General features: G+C 45.3%; 4 protein-coding genes and 2 long non-coding RNA genes across 12 annotated transcripts; 4 read left to right on the top strand and 2 right to left on the bottom strand.

The window, feature by feature from the left end:
• Nucleotides 1-102: 102 nt before the first annotated feature.
• LOC130519027 (uncharacterized) lies at nucleotides 103-1385 on the bottom strand. The gene is made up of 2 exons (XR_008948199.1): nucleotides 1006-1385; nucleotides 103-416 (listed from the first exon to the last, which is right to left on the bottom strand). It is a non-coding gene; the product is annotated as an uncharacterized LOC130519027 (long non-coding RNA).
• pacsin2 (protein kinase C and casein kinase substrate in neurons 2) lies at nucleotides 385-13354 on the top strand. Of its 4 annotated transcripts, XM_057022069.1 has the most exons (12): nucleotides 385-521; nucleotides 4670-4760; nucleotides 4843-4999; nucleotides 5474-5709; nucleotides 6620-6772; nucleotides 6872-7047; nucleotides 7122-7242; nucleotides 7710-7757; nucleotides 8615-8745; nucleotides 10677-10829; nucleotides 11691-11872; nucleotides 11964-13354. In XM_057022069.1, exons 2-12 carry the CDS (start codon nucleotides 4704-4706, stop codon nucleotides 12074-12076), a joined length of 1527 nt encoding a protein of 508 aa, XP_056878049.1. In that variant the 5' UTR covers nucleotides 385-521; nucleotides 4670-4703; the 3' UTR covers nucleotides 12077-13354. The 4 variants fall into 4 exon arrangements, with proteins under 4 accessions (XP_056878049.1, XP_056878050.1, XP_056878051.1 ...); XM_057022070.1 differs by lacking the exon at nucleotides 7710-7757; XM_057022071.1 differs by lacking the exon at nucleotides 10677-10829.
• A 185-nt stretch (nucleotides 13355-13539) lies between these two features.
• On the top strand, nucleotides 13540-18528 carry LOC130519023 (ADP-ribosylation factor GTPase-activating protein 3-like). 3 transcript variants are annotated; one of them, XM_057022066.1, is made up of 17 exons: nucleotides 13540-13729; nucleotides 14273-14391; nucleotides 14467-14539; nucleotides 14628-14759; nucleotides 14867-14947; nucleotides 15026-15104; nucleotides 15177-15236; nucleotides 15311-15357; nucleotides 15438-15589; nucleotides 15663-15794; nucleotides 15881-16000; nucleotides 16097-16243; nucleotides 16330-16447; nucleotides 16565-16652; nucleotides 16749-16876; nucleotides 16956-17013; nucleotides 17388-18528. In XM_057022066.1, the coding sequence occupies exons 1-16, from the start codon at nucleotides 13661-13663 to the stop codon at nucleotides 16971-16973; spliced, it is 1563 nt and encodes a 520-aa protein (XP_056878046.1). In that variant the 5' UTR covers nucleotides 13540-13660; the 3' UTR covers nucleotides 16974-17013; nucleotides 17388-18528. The 3 variants fall into 3 exon arrangements, with proteins under 3 accessions (XP_056878046.1, XP_056878047.1, XP_056878045.1); XM_057022067.1 differs by having other exon boundaries at nucleotides 15026-15086; nucleotides 16956-18528; XM_057022065.1 differs by having other exon boundaries at nucleotides 16956-18528.
• A 143-nt stretch (nucleotides 18529-18671) lies between these two features.
• ikbip (IKBKB interacting protein) lies at nucleotides 18672-22479 on the top strand. Of its 2 annotated transcripts, XM_057022074.1 has the most exons (4): nucleotides 19049-19486; nucleotides 19580-19697; nucleotides 21562-21783; nucleotides 21860-22479. In XM_057022074.1, the coding sequence occupies exons 1-4, from the start codon at nucleotides 19290-19292 to the stop codon at nucleotides 22415-22417; spliced, it is 1095 nt and encodes a 364-aa protein (XP_056878054.1). In that variant the 5' UTR covers nucleotides 19049-19289; the 3' UTR covers nucleotides 22418-22479. The 2 variants fall into 2 exon arrangements, with proteins under 2 accessions (XP_056878053.1, XP_056878054.1); XM_057022073.1 differs by lacking the exons at nucleotides 21562-21783; nucleotides 21860-22479 and adding an exon at nucleotides 20287-21430 and having other exon boundaries at nucleotides 18672-19486.
• A 406-nt stretch (nucleotides 22480-22885) lies between these two features.
• On the bottom strand, nucleotides 22886-25803 carry ckap4 (cytoskeleton associated protein 4). Its single transcript, XM_057022068.1, has 2 exons — nucleotides 24958-25803; nucleotides 22886-24484 (listed from the first exon to the last, which is right to left on the bottom strand). The coding sequence occupies exons 1-2, from the start codon at nucleotides 25297-25299 to the stop codon at nucleotides 23270-23272; spliced, it is 1557 nt and encodes a 518-aa protein (XP_056878048.1). The 5' UTR covers nucleotides 25300-25803; the 3' UTR covers nucleotides 22886-23269.
• Nucleotides 25315-26165, top strand: LOC130519028 (uncharacterized). Its single transcript, XR_008948200.1, has 2 exons — nucleotides 25315-25453; nucleotides 25797-26165. It is a non-coding gene; the product is annotated as an uncharacterized LOC130519028 (long non-coding RNA).
• Nucleotides 26166-26555: the final 390 nt, after the last annotated feature.

Raw genomic sequence — 26555 nt, 5'->3', positions numbered from 1 at the left:
GACAAAAACATACAGTCTGTATTACATTTTGGGGAATAAAAAAACATATATATATTAAAAATTAAAATATAAAGCACTAAAAAATCAGTTAAAATAAATGTATGCACTTTCATAAGGATGCTTTTATTTCATAAACAAGTACAACCACAGAACAAAAATTGTTGTGCTGTTTGGAATGTGTATCTTTGCTTATTATTATTAGTAGTAGCAGTAGAATGGTGTGGTGGTGGTGATGGTAGTAGTAGTGGTAGTAGTAGTAGTAGTAGTAGTAGTAGAAGTAGTAGTAGTGGTAGTAGTAGTATACGACGGAACTTCTTTCGTCTTATTTTGAAAGTCTTGACCGGATGTTCCTTGGAGCGCTCCGGTGAAGCGACGGCTGCATCAGTCAGGCAGTCAGTCAATAGATGGTGCCGCAGCTGGGCAGAAACAAAAACTACCAATAAGATCTGGAAATCAGAGCCAACAAGAGAATTAACTCTCCGGCCGTGTCCAAATCCTCGGGAGGAATTCACCTATTCCGGGTGAGATGAAACCTGCGCTTTTATATCCACCGTTTTTAACTTTTTCGCGAAGGGGCTGTGGCTAATACGCTAACGCGAGCTACTTAAGGGGCTAACGATAAAGTTACTTCCCGATAAGAGAGGGCTGTAAATGTAATGGAAATTGAAAGTTAAATGGATTTAATTAAGTAGAAGCTCAGTTACGTTTTTGTTCAGGATGCTTTTATGTAAAGCCTAAGAAGTAAGCACTTACGCACTGGCTTTTTGCAAAGGGGTCGCTGGAACTGTTTTAGAGTGTTAAAGAGCCATAGAATTATGCTAAGCTAGCACCACAGAGTCTTCAGCGTTTTCTTAGGGCTTGTATTTTACGAGACGTATGACTACAGCTGTTCAGTTTTCCCTGGGAGAGTCTTAAAGGAATGATAAAGGGCGGGGCGGATTTCGCAAGGGAATATAAAACCTTGGTCCATGCTATATCATCCCGCATGCATGCTGGCTACGTTACCTAATAGTGATTCCCTTTTTTTCTACAAGAAGCCGGAGATCGCCCGGGTACATTCAGGTGACGTCTCATTGCTCCCCCTTCGCCTGTTTGCGCAGTCCTCGGTGCTAAGTTCAGTCGGAATTCCTTTACTGTGCATTCACCTTATCTGTCATTGACTGAACGGTCTGCAGAGTTGGTGGGTGTGTGTGTGTGTGTGACAGCCCACGTCACGCTGCCATGAATCAGTGGAAGTTATCAGTCATCACAGGCCCCCAGTTTTGGCCCCTGTAGACGTGCTTGCATCTGTGTGGTTGGTTGTCAAGGTAAAACTGGAGCGAAAGCTTTCTGCAAATGTTGCCGCTTCCTTTTACTGGTTTCTATGTGTGTCCAGAACCAAAGTTAACCTAAAATGGACTTTCGCCGTATTTATATCGACATGGACTTGTTTTGGGGAAAAATCGAGTGTATATGCTAATTTTCCGAGTGTGAGACTTTCCTGAAAAGCCTGTCTCTTTAAACAATGCATCACATGAGACGATGTGTGCGGAACAGAGGGGCTTCCACAGGAAAAAGTGCTCAGGGGTTACGTCAGGATCCCCCTTCCCTCTCATGTCATTATGAATTTCCCTCCATTATGTCTCCCTTCTATGCTGCTGTCCAGTGGAAAATACCTGAACCCAAGGAACAAATGCCATTGTTTGTCCTCGACTGTGGCGCAAACGGTGATTGTTGAGTCTACAGTGACCCCGATGCTGTTTTTGCTGGAGTTTTGGAGCGCTTGAAGTTCATTTAAAAGCAACGATAATCCACTTTTAGAACGCCGTATTCCTGTGAGATCAGCAGGCCCGTGCAGCTGTTGAGCTCACACGAGGAAGGAGGGCAGAGGGGGATTGACTGATGGGGAGAGAAAATCAAGGTTGCGACCCCCTCCGCTATGGAAAATTCTGACCTTCCAGCTCGCGTTTGCTGCAAGGAAAGACGCAAAGTCGTTTTTCTCTGCCAGCTCCGTTGGGATTTAGCAACGTCCTGCTGCGAAACTGCAATACTGAGCTGCTCTGCCTGCCTGGGAGATATTGCAGGCCTTTTATGCAACAAAGGAAGGAAATGGAAGCACACGAAAAGCATTTGAACCTTGCCAAATAAGCAATCTTTATGCCATTTGGACATCAAGACATAGTAGTTGCATCCTAGACAAATAGCACAGCGGTTATGTAAGCAGTGTCTTCCTTCCGACCCTGGGATTTGCATTTTCAAGTAATGTTTAATAGAGAAAGGGATGAAACTGAAAGGCAGTGTTAAGCGCTTTGTATAGTGAGTCCACGACATTTCTGAAATACCCCAAAATCCACCTGCGTCCTCGGCGTTGACAAGACCCGAGGATTTTTAAAGTGACTCAGGAAACTTCCGTTTGTGTGCGTAGATTCTCAATCATCCAGGTCATTGTATCCAAGGTAGTTTTCTATGTCCAAACTTCCGTTTACTTCTCGATGTCTCCATTTAGACATGTTTAGGCTTGTTTCTTTGGGTTTTCGCACACCACGCACCCTCTCCTTTGGCTTTTTGCTGCTTCGCTTTTATTGTTATGCGTCTGTTACCCGAACACAACTCAGGCCTTCTCATTTCCAGTATCGTAATCTTTCATATGCTTTTAATAACGTGGTCATCTTTTTCTCTGGAACTGCCCTCCTCCACCTCTCCGCTTTGGCCTGCAGCATGTTTCTGGCATCCGTCAGCCGTAAGTGTGTAACTTTACATACGTGGGTATGGCGACATGTGTGTTTGACTGAATTCCATCATGCTCGGTACATCTGCTTATCGGACTGATTGTACTGTTGTGTTTTTATGACACAATCACTCGGCTGGTATTCCAAGGAGCTGAATTCAATCAACCACAGCTCCAAAAACAATCAAGTCTTGCATAAATACTCAAAACAACCCTAAAAAGAAATTGGCTTCACCTCTCTCCACGTTTTATTATTGTCATGTTTCAAATTAGATTCTTAAAGCATTGTCTGCAACATTCTTTAGAGTGATAGAGGGAGTGGACTTCAGGCCAGACATTGTGTACTGTGGAGGGTTACGCTGCGTTCAAGAGGGTAAAGAGTTCCCCTGCGTCCTATATCGGGGCTGTGCGGATGATTGTTCATGTTTGGTCTTGGTCCCATCGGGCTTGAGGGGGGAAAAAAAGGCTCATTTGAGGAGGGAATTCACTAAATATTTGATCTGCGATCATCTTAATAAACTTTATCAGTTTGTTTCATGTTCTTGTGCCCCTGCTGTTACCAGAAGGAGCTCGGCAACATTTAATCATAAGTCATAAGACCTGCTTCCAGGCTCAGAGGAGATATTTTTGGCTCGTGCGCGTTGCGTTGCGTGGCGATCACCGTGTTTCCGCAGTGCGTGATGATTGTGGACAGCTGGGAGTGAGATTTGGACCCCGGGAAGATCGTCCGTCGCAACGGCGACAGACAGAATCTGTTTGACCGAGCGGGTTTGGAAATTACAAACACTGTTAAATGGGGGATTGTTCACCAGCGGTGGCCACAATAATACTCTCTGTCCAAGTCCTGCCCCAGAGAGCACGGGCCACTGACCAGCGAGTTGTGCAACACACACACACACACACACTCTGACCGCAGGCTCCGCTGAAAGAGGTTCTGTGTGGTCACACTTGGCACAGGGACGCGCCCTTGTGTGATCGTTTCACAAGCGGAGTTTATATTGAAGTGTTTTCCGAGACATTTCAAAGCAAATGTAAATTGGCCCTGAGATGACGGCGCGTGCTACGACGATGTCATCGGGGAAAGTGGCCGTAGGAAGTTCGACAGTTCTCTTTTCTTGCCTGTTACCTCTGAAATAAAACCCAACTCGCTCATGGGATGCTTCCTCAAATTTTGGTGTTTTTCTCACAGTTTCTCATTGTGATGCCTCAAATGTTCGCAGATGTTGAGTCAGATAGAGGCTTCGATTCTCACCCCAATTTAGGCCATTTGGATCAAATTTTGGATACGTGCACTTCAGCTGGAGACAGGGTAGGCACACCAGAAGAGAGGAGAGAATGAGCGAAGAGGAAGTGGACGAGGGGGCATAAAGAAGGACTGTTTGTGGAGGTGGCTGGAGAGAAAGGAGGGGAAGGAGGGGAACAGAGGACGGGCTGTCGCAGCCATCGGAAGGAGAGGAAGCTGCCCACTGAGCGCTTCTTGACAGCATCTTTTCCTCCGTCTCTGACAGAGTCACACAGACACACACAGTTTTGCTCTTAGACGCCACTGTTGGAGGCTGCCGAGACTTAAAAAAAAGCCCTCACCTGCTTATCTTTCACTTCTCTAAAACCCAAAATTTATAGTCACTTAATAATCGGTGTCGGATGCAGAGATGTGGTCAGGTGATATTTTTGAAATTGTGCTTCTGGTTTCAAGCTGTTAAAAGCTCTTTCTCTTCCTGTTGTATGTGTATTTTAAAACGATGCAAGTGTTCGCTCATCACTTTCACCAAGGCACATGTATGAATTCAAAACCTTGGTGCTTTCCAGGTGGCAAACTTTAGATTTCCCCATTTTAGCAGATGCAAAAGCAGATCCAGGTGACATTGCGGTGGCTATTAATCGTCCATCTGGAGGCAAAAAAAAGCTGTCGGTTTTTACAGGCAACACGTTATTAATAATTTTTTTTTTTTGTCTGTCCAGGCCCCCACCGCGAGTCTAACTCAGGGCAGCAGCCATGTCGGGCTCCTACGATGGGTCCATGATCGACGTCTCCAGCGACAGCTTCTGGGAGGTCGGTCTTGCCCTTAAATTCAACTCACAGGATGGTAAAAACATATTTATCTCAATTTTGATCCTCCGTTGCTTGTTCTCAGGTCGGCAACTACAAGAAATCGGTCAGACGGGTAGATGATGGCAACCGTCTCTGTAACGAGCTGATGAACTGCATCCATGAGCGGGCGCGTATTGAGAAGGCTTACGCCCAGCAGCTGACGGAGTGGGGAAAGCGCTGGAGGCAACTCATAGAAAAAGGTTGGGAAATATCTGAAAGGTGCACTTCGTGACCTCATGTGGCGTCACTTCCTATGACGTTCGTAGGAAATGCGAAGCAAGACCGAGCAAGCTCGCCCCTCCCGTCCTGGTGTTTCCATCACTGTCATGAATGGGAAAGTGCTACGCTAACATGGCTGAGCTAACTCCAACTGTTCAGTGAATAGATTAGCCCCACCCATTTCCCCCAACCGTCATATCAGTGATTAGCCAGGACCTGGTCGGTTATGTGTGGGTGCACCGCCTGTTCCCCTAGTGTTTTGTTGATATTTTCCAGAGTGTGTTAAAGGACGGGGAGCTAGCGGATCAAGGGAAGACGTCAATGATTTGAGAGAAAAAGAAATCGTGCTAAAACCATGCAAGATCACAACGTGGACCTTTAATTAGGTGTTGATTTTTAGAATGTTGTCCAGAAGCACAGGTCAACGATTGACATGTAAACTCTTCCCTCCTCAGGCCCTCAGTACGGCACTTTGGAGCGGGCGTGGGCGGCTCTCTGTACTGAGGCGGAGAAGGTGAGCGAGCTCCACATGGAGGTGAAAGCGGCTCTGATGGGCGAAGACTACGAGAAGCTGAAGAACTGGCAGAAAGACGCTTACCACAAACAGATGATCGGCGGCTTCAAAGAAACGAAAGAAGCCGAGGACGGCTTCCGTAAAGCTCAGAAGCCGTGGGCCAAAAAACTCAAAGAGGTTTGGAGCGTGATTAAGTCATATTGATGTGTAGCACCGGATGAATGTCTGCTATATAAAGAAAGTCCGGAGTGGAAACGATAACAAAAATAAACACTTAGGCATGACTACCAGTTTTACCCTTCAGTTCACATGGTTACAGATTACTGACTCAGTATTGTTTTCCTTCCATGACGACCTTAACAACTAATCAACAGAGCAGAAGCTCACCAGAGGAGAAAGACTGCAGTAAACATTAGACTACCTGCTAGCGTGGCACGCGAATGCCAGTATTTTGATGTCACGGGCTGTTTGTGGCACTTTTCTGTGTCAGAGCGATAACACCTCGGTCTCTGTAAATTTCCCCGTGTTGTAAATTTCCCCGTGTGGGACAATAAAGGATCTGAATCTGAATCATCCAGCAGTGGTGCAGCTCCAGTGATTTATTGATTGACCAGACAGAGGAAGCGGACAGGCAGGAAATTAGGCTAATTAACTTGCGTAGGAAATGAGTTCCTGTCAGGGGTGATGTGGGTATTGTGTCACCGGTAGACACATGGAGGTTAATAAGAATTTCAGCGTTTAAGTCGTAGTCTGTCAAGCAGATGCAAGTTCTGCCCCCGCAGAGAGCAGGAGGCACGGACTTTGTCTCAAGTTTGAGTGGAGGACGGTCTGCTGTTCTATTTTAAGTGTTCTCTGTGAGCTCATGGTTTACTCAGGAGAGGTGTTGCTGCTCTGGCCTGCGTCACAAAACAAGGAGTTCTAAACTTTAGTACTTTTAGATGGTGGAGATTCCAATCCTTCATCTTGATACTTTTTATTCTTTCCAGCATCACCCAGGGCTGATATTTCTGCTTTGACATTATTAAACAAAGGAATTCACCTTTTAAACCTCTCTCACTTTGTCGTCCTTTATGGGTTGAATCCGCAGGTGGACGCGATGAAGAAGTCTTACCACACAGCCTGCAAGGAGGAGAAGCTCGCGGCCAGCAGAGAGAACAACAGCAAACTGGAGAACAACAACCCTGAAGCCCAAAAGAAGCTCCAGGAAAAGGTGGAGAAGAGTCAACAGGAAGTGCAGAAGGTACAGATGCGTCTGAAAGCACTTTATTTCTGGTTGTACAGACAAAGATTAGGTTTTTGAATGTTTAACAGGGACCGTGCTTAACTTTTCACCTCCCAGACTAAAGAACGATATGAGAAATCCCTGGAAGAGCTTGACAAGTTGACCCCCCAGTATATGGAGAACATGGAGCAGGTGTTCGAGCAGTGGCAGCAGTTTGAGGACAAACGCATCCGCTTCTTCAGAGAGGTCCTGCTGGAGGTTAAACAGCACCTAGACCTATCAACCAATCACAGGCAAGACGCGGGACCTTATTCTCCAAGATCTACCTGCCTGCACAAAAGAATAATTTCCATTGTTGTATTTGTAGATTTCAGACAATCTACCACACACTGGAAGACACAATCTCTGCTACTGACGCTGAAGAGGACCTGAAGTGGTTTAGGGCTAACCAAGGCCCTGGCATGCCGATGAACTGGCCCCAGTTTGAGGTACCACGTCCATTATGGACCCTGATTAAAATGCAGACGCGCTTTCCTGTTTATTTCTCTCTGAGACCACGATGACGATCGAGGAAAGATACTTTGTGGACCTTAAAGCATGAAGGAAATAAATGCCAACACTGATGGATGTAGTCTAAGTCTATTTGGCAGCAGGGGAAGAAGCAAATCTGTCTTCAGCGGTCAGGGAGATCATGAGGCTGAGCTGTGATGCACGTGCTTGCAGTGAAGCTTCATTCCACTATTTATTTTTCTTTAAACTGATTTGCATCATTTAATGAAAAAAAGAAATAAATCCATCCCCCGCAACATATAATTCCAGCAGGGTGGATAAAGTAATTAGCAGGAACATAAAACCCACTGGAGGACGCGCCGCTTGTGTTGATTCGGAATAAAAAGCGAGCATCTCTGCAGCTGACTTCTATGGTTTACTGCTTTCCTTCCCTCATATCTGACAGAATTTGGACTGGTCCCATCCTCGCTCCTTTAAAAGAAGGTCCATTTTAGTGAGTTCTGCATGCATACATTCACATCAGCCACGTGTGGTGGGGGGGTCCTTTTTATTATCCCCATAAGAGCCCCGGCCCCTTCCACTTTCAACTCTTTGTCCATGTATGTCTGAGGCAATGTGTGTCGCATCTCCTCTTCAAGTTTCAAAGAATTTGAACGGGTCGGACTACGATGTTACGCTACAGGAGGGTTACGTCCGAACACAGCACCGAGTCTTTGTTCTCTCTAACCTTTCACTTTTGACCCCTCGCTGGCACTTGAGCCTGACACCCTGTCACATGAGGTCGTTTCCCAGACCAAATTACCCTCAGAGCTTTCAAGATTTGAGCATCCCCATCAATCAGAGTTGTCCAGCAAGCGCTAAATAATCACTCCTATAAAGAGCAGAGTCGCTGATTTATCGGAGATGCTGCAGCTCCAGTTTAGGACCGACCCTGTGTCAACACATGGTGAAGAATGCTGGAAATTTGCTGTTCCTTCCAAAGAAATGTCCCGAAAATAAAGCCTGGGAACATTTTCTAAACAGTGTGCCAACAGTGTTATGGTTAGACACTTGTTTGCTGCTTGGTTTGGGTTCTTGACTCACCTCTTCCTGGTCAGCTTCTGGTGAAGGAGCGTGTCACTGGTGCTGCTTTTCTGTCCATCGGGTGAGGAAAGCTTGTCTGTGTCTCAAACATGCGTGGAAAGTTTTAAAATAAGGGATTTGTGCCTCAGCGTAAGAGACGTCTGTGTGTTAAAGCGTGTATAAACTGCTGCGTACATGACTGCTGCTGCTTCTCCACCCATCTGTGAGGGCTTGATCCGAACCACTGACTGGATTTGTCTTTTACTTCATCTTGTCTGTGTCTACCAGGATTGGTCCATGGACCTGAACCGAACCCTCAGCAAACGAGAGAAGAAGAGGCCTTCGGAGGGGGTCACCCTGACGGGCATCAGCCAGACGGGGCCAGACCAGCCCGTTCAGCCGGCCAAGAGCAGCAGCAGGTAGATATCTGTCTGTTTTTCATGATCCCGCCTATCCCAACTACAGGAGATCATCCAGATTCCTGGCTATATCCCTTTTTAAGGAGCGCTTGTGCAGAAGAAGGGGGGGGGGGCAGGAGTGATGCAGAATTATATCACAGTTTCCAGGGTCACGGCAAACATTTTGCCCCAGTTCGTTGGGAAAGAATCCGTCCTTATGAATCAAGAGTCAACTGGTACATAGTTGACGGCAAGCCAAAGGGTAATGTGGAAACATTACTCATGCACACAATGAGAGAAACACTGCACGGATATTAGAGCTGGAAAGTTTAAAAACTTGGACCAGCATCCAACTCAAACGCCTGCAGCAGTATCATTAGAAAGCTTTTAAACTGAATAAAATATTCAGTCCTCCAAATTGGAATTATAATTTGCACATTATACCTAAAACATTAGCAGTTAAACCAGTTTGGCTCTTCTGTCATACTTGATAATCCACTCTGAATGCTGGAATAATGACATTGGGGCTGTATTAGAGGTGAGATTAGCAGCTCCAACCGGCGTGTGGTTATCGGTCTAATCCCAGAAACAAAATTCCTGCAGAGCTACGACTTTAGTGTTGTGGCAACGGCAGCGAGGTCACAACAGAGGTTCTTGGAAACGGCTACAAAGAGCTGATTAAGATAAGCGTCACTCTTCTGTCACCGAGCTGGACAAGCACAGAACAGTCAGTGCTGTTTTTGAGGTTGTTGTCACCGTCCGCGCATTCCTGCGATATGATCCTATCCCTGCTCTTTTACTGCTTTTGACCCATCAGGTAAAATCCCTTGGATCACCTCACCACTCCTTGCTGTGTTTGTAATGAGGGTGTGCGAGTGATGCGCACATTAGCTGAGCCAGCAATGCCGGGCAGGGAAGGCATTTGACCTCTGAACCACAGGGAAAACTCCACCACCACAAACTCTTAAGATGATCATTTTCCCACATTTCTAATTTGATTTTAGTGTTTGGATTATCATGTGCAGCCCTTATTCTTATCAATGTCTACTAATGTTCTGAATTTTCTTCTTATCTGTCGTCTGGCCTAGATTATTAAGTCAGTAATAACTGCAAGGACTCCTGGGAGAGGAATGTTTGTCGATCGAAGTTTCATTATGCAAGGCTCCCAGTCAGCAGTGTTTGTTGTAATAACTGTGTCTATTAGCTGGTGAGCATGGCGTGACTGTGTAAACAAAGGCGCTTACACTCCAGTCGCAGGGCTAACTGATAGCTACTTCTGTTCTCGGTCCAGTAATTCCATTAACAGCAAGCAGAACCCCCCATGTTTCCTCTAATACAGTTTCAACAGCCAGAGCAACTTTTGCTCACTCATGCGGAAACAATACTAGGAAGTAAACTGCCCTCATGTCACTCCTGAAGAATGATATATATACTTTTTTTTTATTTTTTTACACATACTCTCAAGGTTTTTTTACAGTGTAGTGGGGAAAACACATGACAATTGATTCATGCTGTATGTTATTTAAACAGTCTTAGTGAGAAACACTGCAAATCTCTTGAAACAAAGCTACATTTAGCTGCTTCCCAGTGCTACTTTCGTGTCTTAAATTTAGATCAACAAAAGTTTGTAGGATTGTGCATTAGCTTTAACTTAGTTAGCAAGCTAATTCACCTGCGAAAGGGAACTACACTTAAATGTAGTTATTATGATTTATTATGATTATTTAACTGGGGTTATCCTTTCATAAATCACCTGTGCCTTGTGGCAACGTGCATGTCGTGCGGCTTAAATTGGCCTGGCCTGCAAAGCTGCGTTGCTAAGATACGACCGAAGGGTTCATCACACAAGCATGGGCTCTGCGGCTGTTTTGAGGTTGTAAAGGGTGTCACAGGTGTGTCTCTGTGTGCGTGCATGTCAAAAACCCATTTCTTGCTGTGCTCCGTGTCGTCAGCCTGAATGTGCACGCTAAAACAGCACCAGCGGGCTCGAACCCCTTTGAGGATGAGGACGACGAAGATGAGGAGGAGGAGGAAGAGTTGGAGGTCGTCGCGAAGCAGCAGACGACAGTCAACCACATCATTGCAAATAAAGAGGATATGAAAACGTTGGTGAACAGGAGCAGACGCTGCTCTCTCACATCATTCCCGCCTTTTTTTCTCTCTTTGGTTTGAAGGACCTCCGTTCTCCCTCCTTGGTCTTTATTACTTTGCTCCCTGCTTCCTTGAAACCCTCCCACCTCTCTCAGGCGGTAGGGTGTTGTGTTGATCTGCATGGTCAGTGGAATGGCATCACACACAGCCAGTGTGCATCTGTTCTTCGCTCCTAACCTTGGCACGTCTCGCAAAGCACTACAGCGTGTACATGCGGTTAAATCAGACATGTCTCTTACATTCAGATCTAAATATTGACAGATATTTGTGATTTTTGTGGACCCATTGTAAGGCTTTTATGGGGCCATCAATCAATATATTTTGGGTAACAAACACAAAAACAGATCTGACTGTAAGTCTTTAATTTGTTTTTTTTCTCCCTGTGCAGTTACTGTTTGTTGACTTCTTCTCTGGTGTTTAGGTGGCTCCCTCTGGTGGCCAGTCTGGATACCTCAGTCATTCGTTTTCAACTCTGATTTGTCTGGCTTTTGCTGAGTTTTTCAGTTGCCTTTGTACACGTGGTCATGATGTTTGGTTGTGTTGTCTTTCCTCAGCATTGTGCAAACTCACTTGATCTTGTAGCTTCATCAAAGCAGGTTTTAATGCCTTGTGTGGTGAAATGCCTGAAACGTCTGCATGCATGTAACGTAGAATGTTTCCGTTTGTTTTCAGGGCAAATCACAAAACCGTCCATGGATCTGTTGATTTTGCTCTGTACTGTTTAGTTTTCCCATCTTTTCTTGCTTCTTTTAGCGCTGTTTTGTTACAGCAATGCTAGCGGGCCTGAGATAATACGATTCCGTTTGTTGATTCAGTGCTGGTAGTGTGGAGAAGACCCCAGATTGGTCAGATGAAGACTCGAGTGGCAACCCTTTCTCCACGAACGGCAACGGGAATCCGTTTGAAGACGAGCCTGCGTCTCCGGTCGTCTCTGTGCCTGTGAGGGCGCTTTATGACTATGAAGGACAGGAGCAAGACGAGCTGAGCTTCAAAGCAGGTATATAGTCAGCTTGTATGAGCTTCAGAAGGGTTTTTATTTATTTATTTATTTTCTCCACTGAATGTCTCATCGCTTCTTCCTCCTGTAGGTGACGAGTTCACCAAAATTGGCGAGGAGGACGATCAGGGTTGGTGCAAAGGCCGGCTGAAGGCTGGACAAATAGGCCTCTATCCTGCAAATTACGTGGAGGACATTCAGTAGATATTTATCCTCAGAGAGAAAATCAATGTGAACAAAGAAGAAGAAGATGTTTTATGATGCAGGCTGTAAATGAAAACACTGCTTCGTTTTTGAACCCTTTCCTGACTGTTGGAGAAGACTGGACCGTCACTGGGAGGAGGAACACTTCACAAAAAGAAAAATGGAAACTATCTAGTTTTTCTAGCCTTATACAGGAAGTGTTACCTAGATGTTGTACTGTTACTGAGAAAAAAAAAAGTCTGAATTTGTTGTTTAACACTGGTATGACAGTTTTGGAAATCACCTAAACGCACCACTATGGATTCATGAAGGGATGCTATCCTTGTTACGTTGTCTGTTTGAAACTGGTTGATGTTCGCTATACATTTTCAGAGGGGCCCCTTCGTGCCGCCATGATGTGCCAGATTTAAATTGGTTTTAAACTAGTGCTCAGCCTTTTCAAGGCTTTTTCCCCCACATATATTTATTTCCTAAATCAGCTGTTGTTGATCTTTATGTAGTCGCTGTCGAGCAGGATCGTCTGGTCGCTGCACATGAATGTACAATCACTGTTGCTTTTTCTCTCAACCTTTGACCCTCCGAGGCTCAAACGTAAAGCTCTGCCTTTTGTTTGTCAGAATTTATCTCGCTCATAGACCAATGTTTCATTTCTCTCTAAGACAGGATACGGGAGGTTCTTTTAATCTTTGATTTTGTGAGATTATATAAAACCGCTATTGTTCTTGAGGATGCAGACATGCCTGTAAATAGCATGGATGAAACAGATGATAGCGTCGAGATCAGATTGTTCTAACTGTTAATTTATGATGCCACAAGTGCTTTTGTTCTACTCTTGTTAGAATGCTGTGACTGAGAATCAGTTTGTATAATGATTGAATATTTTATCGCCAACGTCCCTTGAATACGTTATATTTGTAAAAATGATTCCCCTCCCCCTTCAGAGGGCCACAATCATTGAAATAATCGACCAATGTTTTGTGAATAATGTTAACTTTCTCCTAAGCTACAACATAAATGACCATAATGTGATTTTATGAACTTAATGGTTTAGTTTTTGGTCCCTGAGATGAAGTGCAGGCTCATTTATTCATTCATCCAGCCATTCATTCAGTCATTTTATGCACTATAGGTCTATGAAAGATTTCCTCTACACCTTCATCTGAAGGAAGGTTTATCACATTATAATGGAAAATGATTTTCAGGGCACACTTCTGTCAAAACACAGCAACAGGAAAGATTGTAAATGTCCCACACCATAATAAATTTATCGAGAACAAAGTATGTTTGCACTTTTTCTGCTCTTTTTTTCTGACATCCTGTTTAAGTGAATATCAAATCACATTTCCTTCACATCTCCCTCAAAAGTTTTCCAGAGGGTTATTTTGAATTATCATTTCATTTGTGCTATTGAGCCACATTACCCATGAGCCTTTGCTACAATAACATAACCACGGGAACATTCTGACCAATCACAGCTCGACCACGACTTCTCTCCAACCGACGTGTCGTATTCTGTTCCAGAAGAAAAACAAGTGCTTTTTTCATGTTGTTACTTTCACGCGTTTTTCAGTAGCGTTCAGCATAATGTCGGAGCCGAGCAAGCAGGACATTGCGGCCATTTTCAAGCGACTTCGCTCCATCCCAACGAATAAGGTGAGGATTTTTAATCGACAGGCGGGCGCGTTCGTTAACAAGGAAGTTGTTCTAACTCCTGACACGTCGCACCTCGATAAAGCCAAACTTAGCTTTGACGTAAGGGAGGATTTCTTCCAAAGTACGGGTTAATTGTCCTGTGAACGGTTATTTTCCTGTACTTTGATGACAAGTGCCCTCTGACAACGTTTGTTAAAAGTCAAATAAACCAGACGTGCGTTAGCCGAACGATAGCTACCTAGCTGCTTCTGACAGCTGATGTCGCCTCTGTTTGTTTAGGGTTTTTTTCTGGTTTTCTTTAAGAATGGTCAAGACCTTTAGCACACTTATGCTGACTCAAGTCACTAAATCCATCGACACATGGAGTCGACTGTTTTTGCCTGCCAGTTTACGATGAAAAACACTTAAATTCAGTAACAGCTGTTGATGAGAAACAGGGTAATTTCACAGGCAATCAATAGAATACAATAGTCACATTTTCTGGCCTTGTGGTGTTTTTATTTGCTGATTTAATCTTTGGATGTGTTTCTCCTTCCTCTTTAGATTTGCTTTGACTGCTCAGTGAAAAATCCCAGCTGGGCCAGCATCACATACGGTGTGTTCCTATGTATAGATTGCTCTGGGACACACAGGTCTCTTGGAGTCCATCTGTCCTTTATCAGGTAAATGGGGGTGTAAAGTGTACAAACATTTGAGCTGAATCACACATTCATTTGTATCTTTTGCTCAAAATCCAGGTCCACCGAGCTGGATTTCAATTGGTCATGGTTTCAACTTAGGTGCATGCAAGTGGGAGGCAACACCAATGCGGTGAGTAAACGGACAAAGAGATTGGACTAATGCTCGGGCAACTGAATTCTTAGTGTGTACTTTGGTGCGTCTCTTCTTCTGGTGGCAGATTGCGTTTTTCAGCCAACACGGGTGCACAACTAACGCTGCCAACGCCAAGTATAACAGCAGAGCTGCTCAGCTGTACAGGGAGAAGATAAAGACGTTAGCCACGCAAGCCACCCGACGCCATGGCACTGATGTAACTTCCCCTTCCCTTCTTTTAGTCCTTTTTTTTTCATTTCTTACCAATTTTACTTTCATGTGTGTAAACATGCGAGGGAGTTTCACTGCTTTTCTCGCCTGCAGCTGTGGCTCGACAGTCAAGGTCCTCTTTCTCCTTCAACACCTGAACCCAAGCAGGTGGATTTCTTTAGTCTGCATTCAGAGGTATGCAGTGTAGGTAGATTTCTTGTCCGCTGTGCTTTTTTCTTTTGAGGTAATAAATCATCTTTGCTGTTTTTAAAGGCTGAAATACTAAATGTGGACATGAGTCTCTCTGCGCCAGAGAAGCCCGTAGCTGCTGGAAGTGAGGACGAAAAAAATGGTCATCGCCGGTATTTTTACATTAATGATATTAAGTCCAATTTCCTGCTCACCAAACTATTTGTGCTTCCAGGTAACACAGACGAGGGTCCAAGCGTGGACTTGCTGAGCGCTTCTCCCAAAGCAAACCCAGGTTGGTGTCATTGGTTTTAGAAATTCTCTCCTTCAAGTTCAAGAGCTCATCTCACCTATCTTGGGTCTCTCCAGAGCTTCCGTCTCTGCTCAAGAAGAAACCGGCCACTGGCAAGAAAACGGTATGAACCCTTACCTTTTATTGCGCGTCTCCTCGGGCAGAGCACGTTTATAACCCCACAAATGCTGCGTCTCTTTGTAGTTGGCTGCTAAGAAAGGTGGTCTCGGAGCTCAGAAGGTCAGCAGGCAGAATTTCTCCGAGCTGGAGAAGAAGGCTCAAGCCGTTGACAAGCTCAGGGAGGCGGAGGAATCCGCAGTGGCTACCAGGAAGAATGATCAACCTGAGGAATCTGTGTGAGTGTTTCCGCTTCTTTTTAGCACCCCCCCTCCCCCTCCCCCAAGCTCACTCGCTTTCCCCATCCTTCAGCGCTCCGTCCCTGCGTCTCGCCTACAAAGATCTCGAGCAGCACAGAAAAATAGAGGAGCAGAAGCTGAAGGGATTGGATGGGAAGAAAAAAGAGCAGGCTGAGAGACTCGGAATGGGTATAGGCGTCAGAAGGTATGACGTAGAGGAGGAGGCTGCCCAGGAGAGGGTTTAAGAAGTCCTGTTGACATTTCTCTTGATTTTCATTGGTGTTGTTGCAGCGGCGTGTCTCACTCTGTGACCTCCGACATGCACATCATCCAGCAGGAGAATCCCTACAAGAGCAAAAAAGGAAGACGCTTGGCTGGGGACGACGAAGACGACGGGAGCGTCACCTCTAGGTCAGTTTTGGTTACGTGTTTTGCTCATTCCAGGAAGGGTCTGGGTTCAGTTCCTGGCTCAGGGGGCACATTGATGGACACTCAGCATTTCTTAAGGGGCTCGTTTAAGTTTGAGGATCAAACCCCGAGACATTTTTCCTCCCGATGGGAAGACGAAGGCGAGGAGAAGGACTGGAACAAGGAGAGCCTGAAGCCGGATCCCGACTTCTTCTTGACCTCCGCTATCACATCAGTGAACGACAAGTACGTCCCTCTGTTGCTCTCATTGCTCTGTTATATAAGGACAATTTAGCTTTTGCTGGAGTTTTCACACGTCTGTTGGTTCTTAGACCCACAGCCAGGAGGAAACCAGAACCAGTGACAAAGGCAGGAGAAGCTCAGCAGAAGTTTGGGGACATGAAAGCCATCTCCTCTGACATGTACTTTGGAAAACAAGACAAATCTGAGGTATCCTTTCCAACATGCATTCCTTCATATCCACACTTATATTGTTCTTTTTAACTTCTTTTAATAAACTGTGCAAGAGCAAACAATCCACAGCACTACTGTGTTCGTGTTATGTAGTATGAAACCAGATCAAGACTGGATCGACTGGCTGGTAGCTCTTCTATAAGTTCAGCGGACCTTTTCGAGGATCCAAAGAAACAAACGGGTAAGACAGGGTTTGATTGTTTGCATGTCCAAATCAATGATTTGGTCTTCCAACCCAATTCTGAGTCTGATTCATGCCGGGTTTGTGTCCCACAAGCGGGAAGCTCCTACCGGTTGACCAACATGATACCAAGTGCTCCCGACATGTCCCAGCTCAAACTGGGAGTGCGCTCGGTCGCGGGGAAGCTGTCCGTCATGGCCAGCGGCGTAGTCAACACAATTCAGGTCAGGCCCCCAAATGGCACACCATCCAAAATGTTTTGTTTTAATATATCAGATTTCTAATGACCTCTTTTAAATGCAGGATCACTACAACTCCTGAGTCTCTTGGATTCGACAGTAGTGCGGAAGCGAAGGAAATTGTGAGCACATGTACTACGCAGCAAATATATGCGACCAAAAATATGCTTTACGTCTATTATTGTGTTTTTGTTATATAGGGAGAAAAAAGAAACGTCCACAGTGCTTTAATGTAACTGTACATGCTTGTTGAAGGGAGAGATTTGTGTATTATTGAGTCATAAGGTTACTATTTGATTTGGGGGGGTTGAGGTTACTGTATGTAGCACCCGCTAAAGGTTTACAGCGGTATGAAGACCGATTTTTCATTCCTGCTATTGATGAGTGGGTTAATCATGTGTCATAATTAGGCTCTTTTTTTCTTTTTTTTTTAACCCAATGCATCTGAATGTGTGCTTTCCATCTCCAAAGTGCACTTAAATTTGTTCTTCCATAGACGAGGAACGAAATCTGACGACAAAGCCTCGGATGAGCAGATAAATGGAAGAATAAATCAAGCCTGGGTGGTTATAAAGTAGCCACCTACGAAGGAAAAAGTTAATTTTAAGGACATGGAATGTGCATTCGTGCTAATCGGACAGCACATAAAGGTCCATTCTATAATTCTAGACATGCATCTCCAACTTATGGGGGTCAGATTGCTGCTTTAGCGTTCCTACATTTGTGTGCAACAGACAATACAAACTGGAAATGAGCTTAATCCGGCCCGGTGGAAACGGTAAAGGGCTGGGGCAAATATTCCGTTTTTTTGCAGTTTGTGTTCCTGCCGCTAGGTGTCCCCAAATCTCATAAACTCGACCTTTAAAGACCGAAAAGAAAGCGTTGACTGTTTTGGTATCTTTAGTGTTGAACCAGCTGTTTTCCTCTCGTGTAAAGTGTCTTATGTCGGCTATGATTTAAAGCACAATATTGCTTCTTGATTTAGGTCACATGTGATGTTTTGTTTTTTCCCGTCCATTAGCTCAGCCCAAGACATTTTAATGAGAAGTAGGGTCAAGAATGTTACCTGGGGTGCCTTTTGATGCAGCTTTAAGCTGATGCTGCTTTCCTTTTTGCTTTTTTCCCCTCGAGTTGCCAATTTTACGAAACACTTTTTGGTGGTTGATTCGACATGACACGCTTCTGTTTAAAGCTGTGCTAAGATTTGCCTCTTTTAGGCACTACAGTTTGCAAATTTTAGATGGACCTACATATATCATTTGACTTTAGTGAGGCGATCTTTTTTTCAGTTCGAAGAAACCACACCAATGTGAAACCAAATATTTGTTTGCACCACTTTATGCTTTACTGCAAAGCTCTTTATTTCCTTCACATTTACATTTTATTTAGTCCTCCAGTTGCCTTTTTTGCACATGAATTGTTATAAAATACTCTTGCCATCTCTTGCTTGAATGTACCGTGTTGCAACCACGTTTAGAGTTTTGTCGCCAGCTTTGTGAGTTCCACTTGGATGATACAGAATAGTTCGGTCAGCTACATGGCGAGTTTGTAACGAAAGCTACTGCCAAAGTTTGATATTTTCTTTTGTACATGGCAACAAATCCCGCTGAATAAATGGTCATTTTGTGTAAACACTACTGAAATGTGTCCCTCTGTGTCTTCCAAGCTGATACAGAGATTAAAATGGGAAAATTATGTATGGCATAATTGAATGACAGGAATGTGAAAACTACTGCAGAAAATTTGGGGATTTTTTTTAAAAACTAGTCAATGAGGTATTTATTTCTCAGGGATAATCCTTAAAAGGAGCAATAATCAGTATTTTTTTATTTGAATATTGCCGATTTTATTAGTTTGGAAATAACATTTGGGAAATTAGTTTAAGTAATATTCATTATTTGTAATTAACATTATTTCTGGAAAGACCACCTTCTGCTGGCAGACGCTTACGTGGCTTTGTGAGATGTTTCTGGTCGTTTTTACTATCGGAAATATGAGCTCAGAGGTTAAAACTTTGTTTAAAGTTTGAACGTACAGACCTAACTGCAACTATAGATGTTATAAAGTATCTAGATCGGTATGTGTGTAATATACGCATTACTTTGGATCCATCATAGTTCTGATATTTTTATATTCTTAATAAACATTTTTCCGTCGACAAATTTACACGGTGCACGTGAATGCGGCATTTCTTGTGAAAGGAAAGGTTTGTTGTAGCAGCGAAATGCTAAACATTAGGACTTGATTACGCCTTCTAAAACACTTCTTAAACATGCACTTTGCTTGTGCAGAGTCTGTTTTGCTTTACTTTACGACGTAGAAAACAGTTTTTTAGAATTTTTTTGCCATTAAACTTTCTTCTGGGTGCAAGTTTACCAATAGTGCGTCATTTGCTAAAATGCCGACAGAGGTGAAGCAAAGGAAAAAGTCACAAAAACCAACTGATGAAGTGTCCGAAACATCGAGCTTAAATGGGAAAAACGAAGCCCAGAAAGAGAAGACGGAAGCTGGAAAAAACAACGTTCATAAAACCTCTTTTGATTTGAGAACTTTTCTATGTTTACTGTCGCTCGCCGCTTGCGGAGTCCTGAGCTGGTAAGTCAGAAAAAAACGCACTTTTCAGCTTTCTGGCGTAAAAGTTTTGTATTAGACTCAATAATAATATCAATTATATCTTTCGCCTTTCAGGGTGGTGCTCCAACAAAATGAGCGGTTTTCTGAGATTGAGGAAAAGTACAGGTTCTTGCACGGAAAGACTTCGAATCTGTTCAACATGGAGGAAGAAGTTTTGAAGGTTTCTAAAAAGGTGGGTTTGTTAAACTTTAAAGGGTCAGTTCGTCAAATATATGTAGTCTAATTATTACAATTGGGCTTATTTTTGTGATTTCAATAATTAGAAACAATAGGCAGTAATTAGAAAATGAAAAGGCTAAGAGTGGCATGATGGTTTAAAATCACTTAAGCGCCACAACAACCAACAATAATCAAACACACTGATTCATATCTGTGTTCCAGTGTTCTGGCTGATGGCTAAAATGGTCAAACACATCGTAACTTTCACCACAAACTGTTAACAGAAGCCTAATATCTGATATAAAGATGGACAGATAAGCGACACCCTTATTTTATTGGGGAAGGAGAAATTAAATGAACTGTCAGAGCACAATCAGGCTAAATATTATGGTTATCGTAAAACAAAAAATGTACGAGCAGATGCAGGCAAACTGTAAAGTGCCATGATTAAACCACCTGAATGCTTCGTTTTGGCCACTGATTTTTTTATACCCCTAAACTTCAATGTATTTATCATGACACCCGCGTGTATTTCATTGTAAATACTGAGGTCCAGCGAGCTCCCACAGAAACGGCCCTCCTGTTTTGTGTTGTGGCTGCAGCTTGCTGTGTCTGAGGATGACCTACAGGGGGCGCTCTCCGCCATCTCCTTGGCAAAAAGACTCCAGCAGGACATCGCCACCCTCCACCAAGCCGTCATGGCGATGCAGGCTGATGAGGATTCCGCTTCCCGTGACCTGCAAACAGTCAACGCACGTTTCTTGAAAGTAACAGAGACGTGGCAGGAGCGCCTGGCCGTCCTCACCTCTGACCTGTCAGCCCTGAAGGCGGAGTCTCGGGAAGCTCACGCTGGAGCGACCGAACAGGTGAACGAGGTTGAGCGGAGGGCCCGGTCACTGGCTGAAAAGGTGGAGGAGCTCGAGGACAGCACCAAGAGGAACGCCAGAGCTATGGAGCGCACAGAGGAGGATGATACCAAGCGTGTGCAGGGTCAGATGGACTGGAACACCAAGCAGATTCAGAACCTGGAGCAGCAGATCAGGAGCCTGATCAAACAGGAGGCTGAACTCAGCTCTGAGCTCCAGGAGCATATTCCCAGGGCGCTGGAGTGTGAGAACTTCCTGCCGCTGGTGGAGGAGGCTGTGCGTTCCATCCTGAGGCTGGGAGGAGATCTTAGCGGGGCTGAGAAACGGCTAGAAGAGGTGACGTTGCAGGTGTTCGGGACCGAGGACAGCATGCTAAAGGCACTCGATGAAATCCTCACGATTAGGCAAGAGCTGGACACCCTGCAGGCCCAGAACAGCATCCTGAAGATGAAGAACGAGTTGTCCGTGGTCAAAGAGGCGGTCCGTGAACTCAGCATGGTGCTAAAGGAAAACGCAGTCGGCGGCCAACTGGACAGGGAAAGTCTGGAGAAAGAAGAGTGGAGAGCCTACGAAGAAGAAGAGGAGGAAGAGTGGGTAAACGATGAAGAGGATGAGACAATAACTCAACAGGACGACCTCATTGACTGATGTCTTTGTTCTGAATATTATAGGAAAGGTTTGCTAATGACATTCAGTATTAACTATATTTATGTTTTTAAAAAATATTTTCCATTTCATTGAGTTCATCTTTTGGTCGCGTAAAGACAAACATGAAGCTTTGAGGCAACAGGACGAGTTGATTAAATATTGTTACATTTCACCTGTTTCGTCACTGGACTTTTTTGTAATTTTTTGTAATAAAGTTCCATCTTTACAAATATTCTTAGCGTGTGCACGTTCTTGCATACACACTGCTAATTTCTTCATCGCCGATGGCCTGAAACGATGTTCGATACTGTACGATCCCTTCCAGAACATCCGTACCTACAACCTGTGTACATCCTGTTTCAGTGTGACAGCGTGCAGCCGCTGCTGGAGAGTCTCGGGGCTCAGCGCGGGGCTCTTCGCCCTCAGCTGGAGCATTTTGAGCAGGACGTGATGCGACTAAAAGAGTGGGCTTCTGGGCTAACGGACAAGCGCGACCAGCTCCAGAGCAGCCTGGTGACGCTGAGAGACGCCGTAGGACAGATTGAAGAGCGCACGGCAGCCATCACGAAGGACTTGTCCAATAAGGTTGAGCACAAAACTTAACTGACCCTTTGTTGCTAATCAGGCTAACGCGAGGCGCTTATCTCTGCTCTCCCTGTAGGTGGCGTCAGTGAGGACGGACGTGCGACGGATGGACGGCCTTCGCTCTGAGCTGGACTCCCTGTTGGTTCAGGTGCAGGAGCTTCAGGACAAGGCCAATCAGGTGGAGCGAAGCATGGTGAAGCGAATCGGGGAGGTCCTGGCCGACAGCATCGACCGCGTATCGAACCTCCGCGCCGGGTCCGAACGCAACACTCAAGCCATAGAGCAGCTCCGCGGGCGCGTCCCCGAGCTCGCCGCTGCCCACAAACGGATCTCCGAGCGCTTGATGGAGCTGGAGAGCGGCAGGGCTCGCGTGATTAGGACGGTGACCTTCGCCAGCGACCTCAAGCCAAAGGTCGCCACCATCAAGAGGGACTTCGGGGCGTTTGAGCCTCAGCTAACGGACCTGGTGGTGCGGATAGGGCGGCTGGCAGAGGATCTGATGAAGAGGGAGCAGGAGATCGCCGAGCTGAGGCAGACATTGGCTAACCTCACTGCAGTGGAGGGAGATTTAAGCTTCACGGCCAAACAGGTCGACGACATGTCCGACATCGGAGAGATGCGTGGGTCAGGGTGAACGCCAGAGATCATGGTTTGATTTGCTCGGCTGTCACACAATAAAATATGTTTAAGATAAAACAGTCTAATGACTCTAATCAGCTTTGAAGCACAACTATTAGCCAGGTTTGGCCCATGAATGCATTTCCAAACACTTACCCAGTGCTGACACTAACCTTGAGACTTGACCTTTTTGGTCTTTCAAACTGACCTTTGACCTCTGCCTGAGATGTTCTGCTGAAGGAGACTCTTTAAGGATACATGGGATTTATTAAGTTCTAATTCAGTTTAGCTCCTGAACAAAGTTTGATGAAATATTATCATTTCTGCACCATTTCCCATAATCCCACGGGCCCGTTATGTAACATTTAATTGCCCATTGTCCACAATAATTACAATGTACCTGTTTTTACAACCTTAGGCTGCTCGTTTTGTCATCAGAACATCCAGAGCATGACAACCATTTCAGAGACGAACCTTTTCCAACTTTTGGGTCAATATTTTTTTAATAGTAGAAAAAAAAAAACAAGTAAATGGAGGACTTGTCAATAAAAGAGTTTTGCCTTGGGGTGTGTGCCACGCTAACATGTAAAAAGGTCCCTCCACAGTTTGAAGACATACAGTCAATACGTTGAATATCATCCGGTAAATCAAAAGACGTTTGATTGGAGCAGAACTTTTAATCGACAGCGCTCCGTGAATGAGGATTTGAATTCACAGATCAGTAGTCCAGACTCGTAACACTTCATCTAAATTCACTTCCTGTTCCACAGAGTTGTGCACCATCGAGCATCGGCCTCAAGGAGCAGCTCGTGGTGGAAGGAGGGAGGTGAGCCGTCACCAGTCTCTATTGTCTGTTTTGGTACTCTTCCTACTCTTCCTTGCCCTCATTCGCGCTGGGTAACTCGGCCAGTGTCCGTGTGGTCTCCTCCAGGGCTTTCTGAAGACCGGAGATGGCCTCTTCGTGCTGCTCCAGCTTGGCTGCTTTGGCTTCCAAGCTGGCCAGTGTGCTCCTTAAGCTCCTCAGCTGCTCCGGCTCTTCGCTGCCGCCGTCTTCCAAGGCGGCGAGCCTCATATCCAAATCCTTCACCAGCTGATCCAGCTCAGAGTCCTTAAAGGTTAGCGTAGCCTGGACATCACCCAGTGTGGCCACGTTGGACTGAAGCTCTCCTATACTGTTTTTAAGTTCCTCCATCTCCTGCTGCATGCGTCTTTGAGCTTCCTCTGCAGTCTTCTCGTGTGCCGCCAGAGCGCTTTCTGCGTCGTCATATTTGGCTAGCAGCGATTCAATTTTGCTATTGACGTTCGAAATTGTCGCCGAAAGCGAATGCGTGCTGTCCTCAGAGGCTTTGACTCTTGCTTCCAGGTCATCTGCTTGTTTCCCAGCCTGGGTCTCGGCCTCGTTCACCTGTGTCTCTACATGGCGAACGGCATCAGCAAACTGCCCCACGCTGCTCTCCAACGCCCCGCTTTTGTCCTTCAGGGCCTGGACATTAGCCTCGGTCACGGATAGAGCCTTCCTGAGGCTTCCAACAGTGTCCTGCATTACTGACCTCACCGTTTCCACCTCCTGAGACAGGGAGGCTACTTCCTGGTTACGAGTCTGGAGCTCCGCCCTCACTGCTCCGATCTGCTCCCCGAGTGATTCCGCCGAGGCATCGGAGGTCTGCTTGCCTGTTCTGATTTCAGCTACAACATCGACAATGGCGGAGAGCTCCTGCTTGATGAGTGCGGGGTCCTCCATGTCGCCCAGGCGGGCCCTGAGGTCAGCCAGCTGGCTCTGCGTCTCGCCCTGGGCTTCGGTGAACTCCTCCAAGTTGGCCTTGATGGACTGACTCACCTCAGCCAGGCGCTCCTCTACAGTTTTCTCCAGGGAGGAGAAATCCTTCCCCCTGGCCTCCTTCACCTCGTTCATGCCCTCTGAAAGTTCCCTGAGCAAGTCGTTTTGGAGCTTCTGAAGGGTCTCCTCCACTCTCCTTGTCTCCAGCTCGTTCTTCTTCATGCGGCTCACCGCCCCCTCCAGCTCCGCTCGTGCGACTCCTACTGACGACTCCAGCACATCTACGGCACCCTTCAGACCATTCATCTGTGTTGAAAAACACACAATTGAATGGAAAATAATCTCAGGCAAGTTTACAAAATGTGTGATTTAAAAGGGAGGCAGAAAGAGAACCTTGCTAGAAATTCTCCCTAAAATGGTGCGAGTTGATGAGTTTGACCAGAGTAGACCATAATGTAGATTTGTGTCCATCAAATTGTGGTAAGTGCACATCAGAAAAACAAACATGTTTTTAGTTTAATGCTAAACATGCAATTGTGTTCTCCACCTTCAATTCTACTTTCAAAAAGCTGCCAAGTGAGGAGCCACGCTTGGACACAAGATTGTACAGCGCGTTCCATCAGTGTTCTAACCAACAATGTCAACACCTGTTGTCTAATTCCGGCGCATTTTCTCAGTGGCGTCAGGAAACACCCCCAACCCACACCGGAAATGTGTCCAAGCGTAAACATCATCTTCTGTAGGGTCATAGCTCATCATTTTGCCCGTTTTTAACCTACCTGGAGGACGACGCCATCCAGTTTGGTGGCCAAAACTGCGTTTTGTCGTGCGCTCTCCTCCTGCCGGGCGGTCGCCTGTTGCATTTCCTCCACCACTTTCTGGAGGTAAACAGCAGCAAACCCCACAGCTCCGATCACAGCAACATAAAACACGGCGGAGCAAAGCATCCCGAGAAAACTCGATGACCGCGGCCGTGACCTCTGGGACCCGGGTGCAGCCGCCGCGGGCGCAGCCGCCGCCGCCGCGGGCGCACCGGCGTTAGTTTGGCTTTTCTTCGGTGCGTCATCTTGGCTGGACGCTGCGCTCTTCTCGCTGGTTCTGTGCCGGTTCTTCGCCGCCATCGTCAGTCCTGCGGCCCTCTCTAGTTTTGCAGGGTTGTAAGTGGGGGGACTTGCTGCTGTTGCTGGTTCCTGTTGCCGGGGATGGAGGGAGCGTTCCCAGCGGCAGCGTATCAGGGAGCGCGTCGTGGCTTTCCACGGGGCTTTTGGCGTTGAGGTATGCGGATGGGGGCAGTCCCTCGCTTAATGATGCTCCTAAAACTGTTGGACACGCTGAACAAATTCTACAACTTTAAAAAAAAACTTTATAGACCTAACTTAAAAACATCAGTCTCCTTCTGAAGCGCGCCATTATTTGATGTGTCTTCAACAGATTGGACTACATTCTGTGCAAAGGGGGACAAAAGTATATTTAAAGTAGTTTAAAATGTTTATACCCTCTGCAGTGTTTGTGGAATTAAAGATTTATGCAATAAAACTATATATTAGAGGCTCTTTTGAAAGGGGTTCTTTCATTCATTGATGCAAATGCGCAAAATGGGACCGTTTCGTCCCACCAGCTCGCTCCTCCCTTCATACGTGGCAGCTGTTCTGTGCGGACGCGCATCGGCGATCGTCTCCGTCACGGATCTTCAAACCCGCTCAACACAGAGGGCAGAAAGGAAGTTTCAACCAAGGCTGACAGAACTTTATTTGGGACGCCTGGAGAGACACTTTGTTAAAGCGCTGTAAAATGTCTGATTTGACTTAACTTATTGTCAGTTGACGCGGCGTAATTTCGGGGGAGGACACTGTTTTGATTATTCTATTCTTGGCTTATTCTATTGTTCTATTCCTATTTAGTTAAGCTTTGATGGAACAATTGCATTTATGTTGATGCCAATCAAACTAAATTACTTTGTATTAATAAAGATTTATGATAAAATCGATCTGGATTTAAAATTTGTTTTTTTATTATTTTTATTATTCCACACATTTTGGCTCTTGCGCCAATCACAAAATTAAAACAAAATTTAAAACTCACTTTAAGGTTCCAATTTTTTCTTAATTTTATGATATTTTGCAGTTTAGAGATACGAATTCTAAAGCGTAAGCACATTTCAACGCTAGATGTCGCCAAAATACACAATTTAACGGAGCCACGTCTACAAAGACTTCAGGACACGTAAACACAACATGAGCGTGTTATAGCGAAGTTTTAGCTTAAACTGGAGTAATTGCCTAACTTTTTAAGCTAAAACAACGCAGTTGTTAGAATAATGACTCAAAGAAGATATAACCTTGATTCATCGTTGTTGTTAATCATTATATTTTCTGTT

Source organism: Takifugu flavidus, chromosome 22 (genome assembly GCF_003711565.1).
Source record: "Takifugu flavidus isolate HTHZ2018 chromosome 22, ASM371156v2, whole genome shotgun sequence".
NCBI lineage: Eukaryota > Metazoa > Chordata > Actinopteri > Tetraodontiformes > Tetraodontidae > Takifugu > Takifugu flavidus.
This window is presented reverse-complemented; position numbering and strand designations above follow the sequence as displayed.

Excerpts from the sequence above, each read along its gene's own strand:
- pacsin2 (XM_057022069.1), top strand. The coding sequence starts at position 4,704 with ATGTCGGGCTCCTACGATGGGTCCATGATCGACGTCTCCAGCGACAGC. Across the intron at positions 5,710-6,619 it reads GGGCCAAAAAACTCAAAGAG|GTGGACGCGATGAAGAAGTC; the intron begins GTTTGGAGCGTG and ends TTGAATCCGCAG. Across the intron at positions 11,873-11,963 it reads CGAGCTGAGCTTCAAAGCAG|GTGACGAGTTCACCAAAATT; the intron begins GTATATAGTCAG and ends TTCCTCCTGTAG.
- LOC130519023 (XM_057022066.1), top strand. The coding sequence starts at position 13,661 with ATGTCGGAGCCGAGCAAGCAGGACATTGCGGCCATTTTCAAGCGACTT. Across the intron at positions 14,948-15,025 it reads TCTTTAGTCTGCATTCAGAG|GCTGAAATACTAAATGTGGA; the intron begins GTATGCAGTGTA and ends CTGTTTTTAAAG. Across the intron at positions 15,795-15,880 it reads ATGGGTATAGGCGTCAGAAG|CGGCGTGTCTCACTCTGTGA; the intron begins GTATGACGTAGA and ends GTGTTGTTGCAG.
- ikbip (XM_057022073.1), top strand. The coding sequence starts at position 19,290 with ATGCCGACAGAGGTGAAGCAAAGGAAAAAGTCACAAAAACCAACTGAT. Across the intron at positions 19,487-19,579 it reads GCTTGCGGAGTCCTGAGCTG|GGTGGTGCTCCAACAAAATG; the intron begins GTAAGTCAGAAA and ends TTCGCCTTTCAG. Across the intron at positions 19,698-20,286 it reads TTTTGAAGGTTTCTAAAAAG|CTTGCTGTGTCTGAGGATGA; the intron begins GTGGGTTTGTTA and ends TTGTGGCTGCAG.
- ckap4 (XM_057022068.1), bottom strand. The coding sequence starts at position 25,299 with ATGGCGGCGAAGAACCGGCACAGAACCAGCGAGAAGAGCGCAGCGTCC. Across the intron at positions 24,485-24,957 it reads TGGATGGCGTCGTCCTCCAG|ATGAATGGTCTGAAGGGTGC; the intron begins GTAGGTTAAAAA and ends TTTTCAACACAG.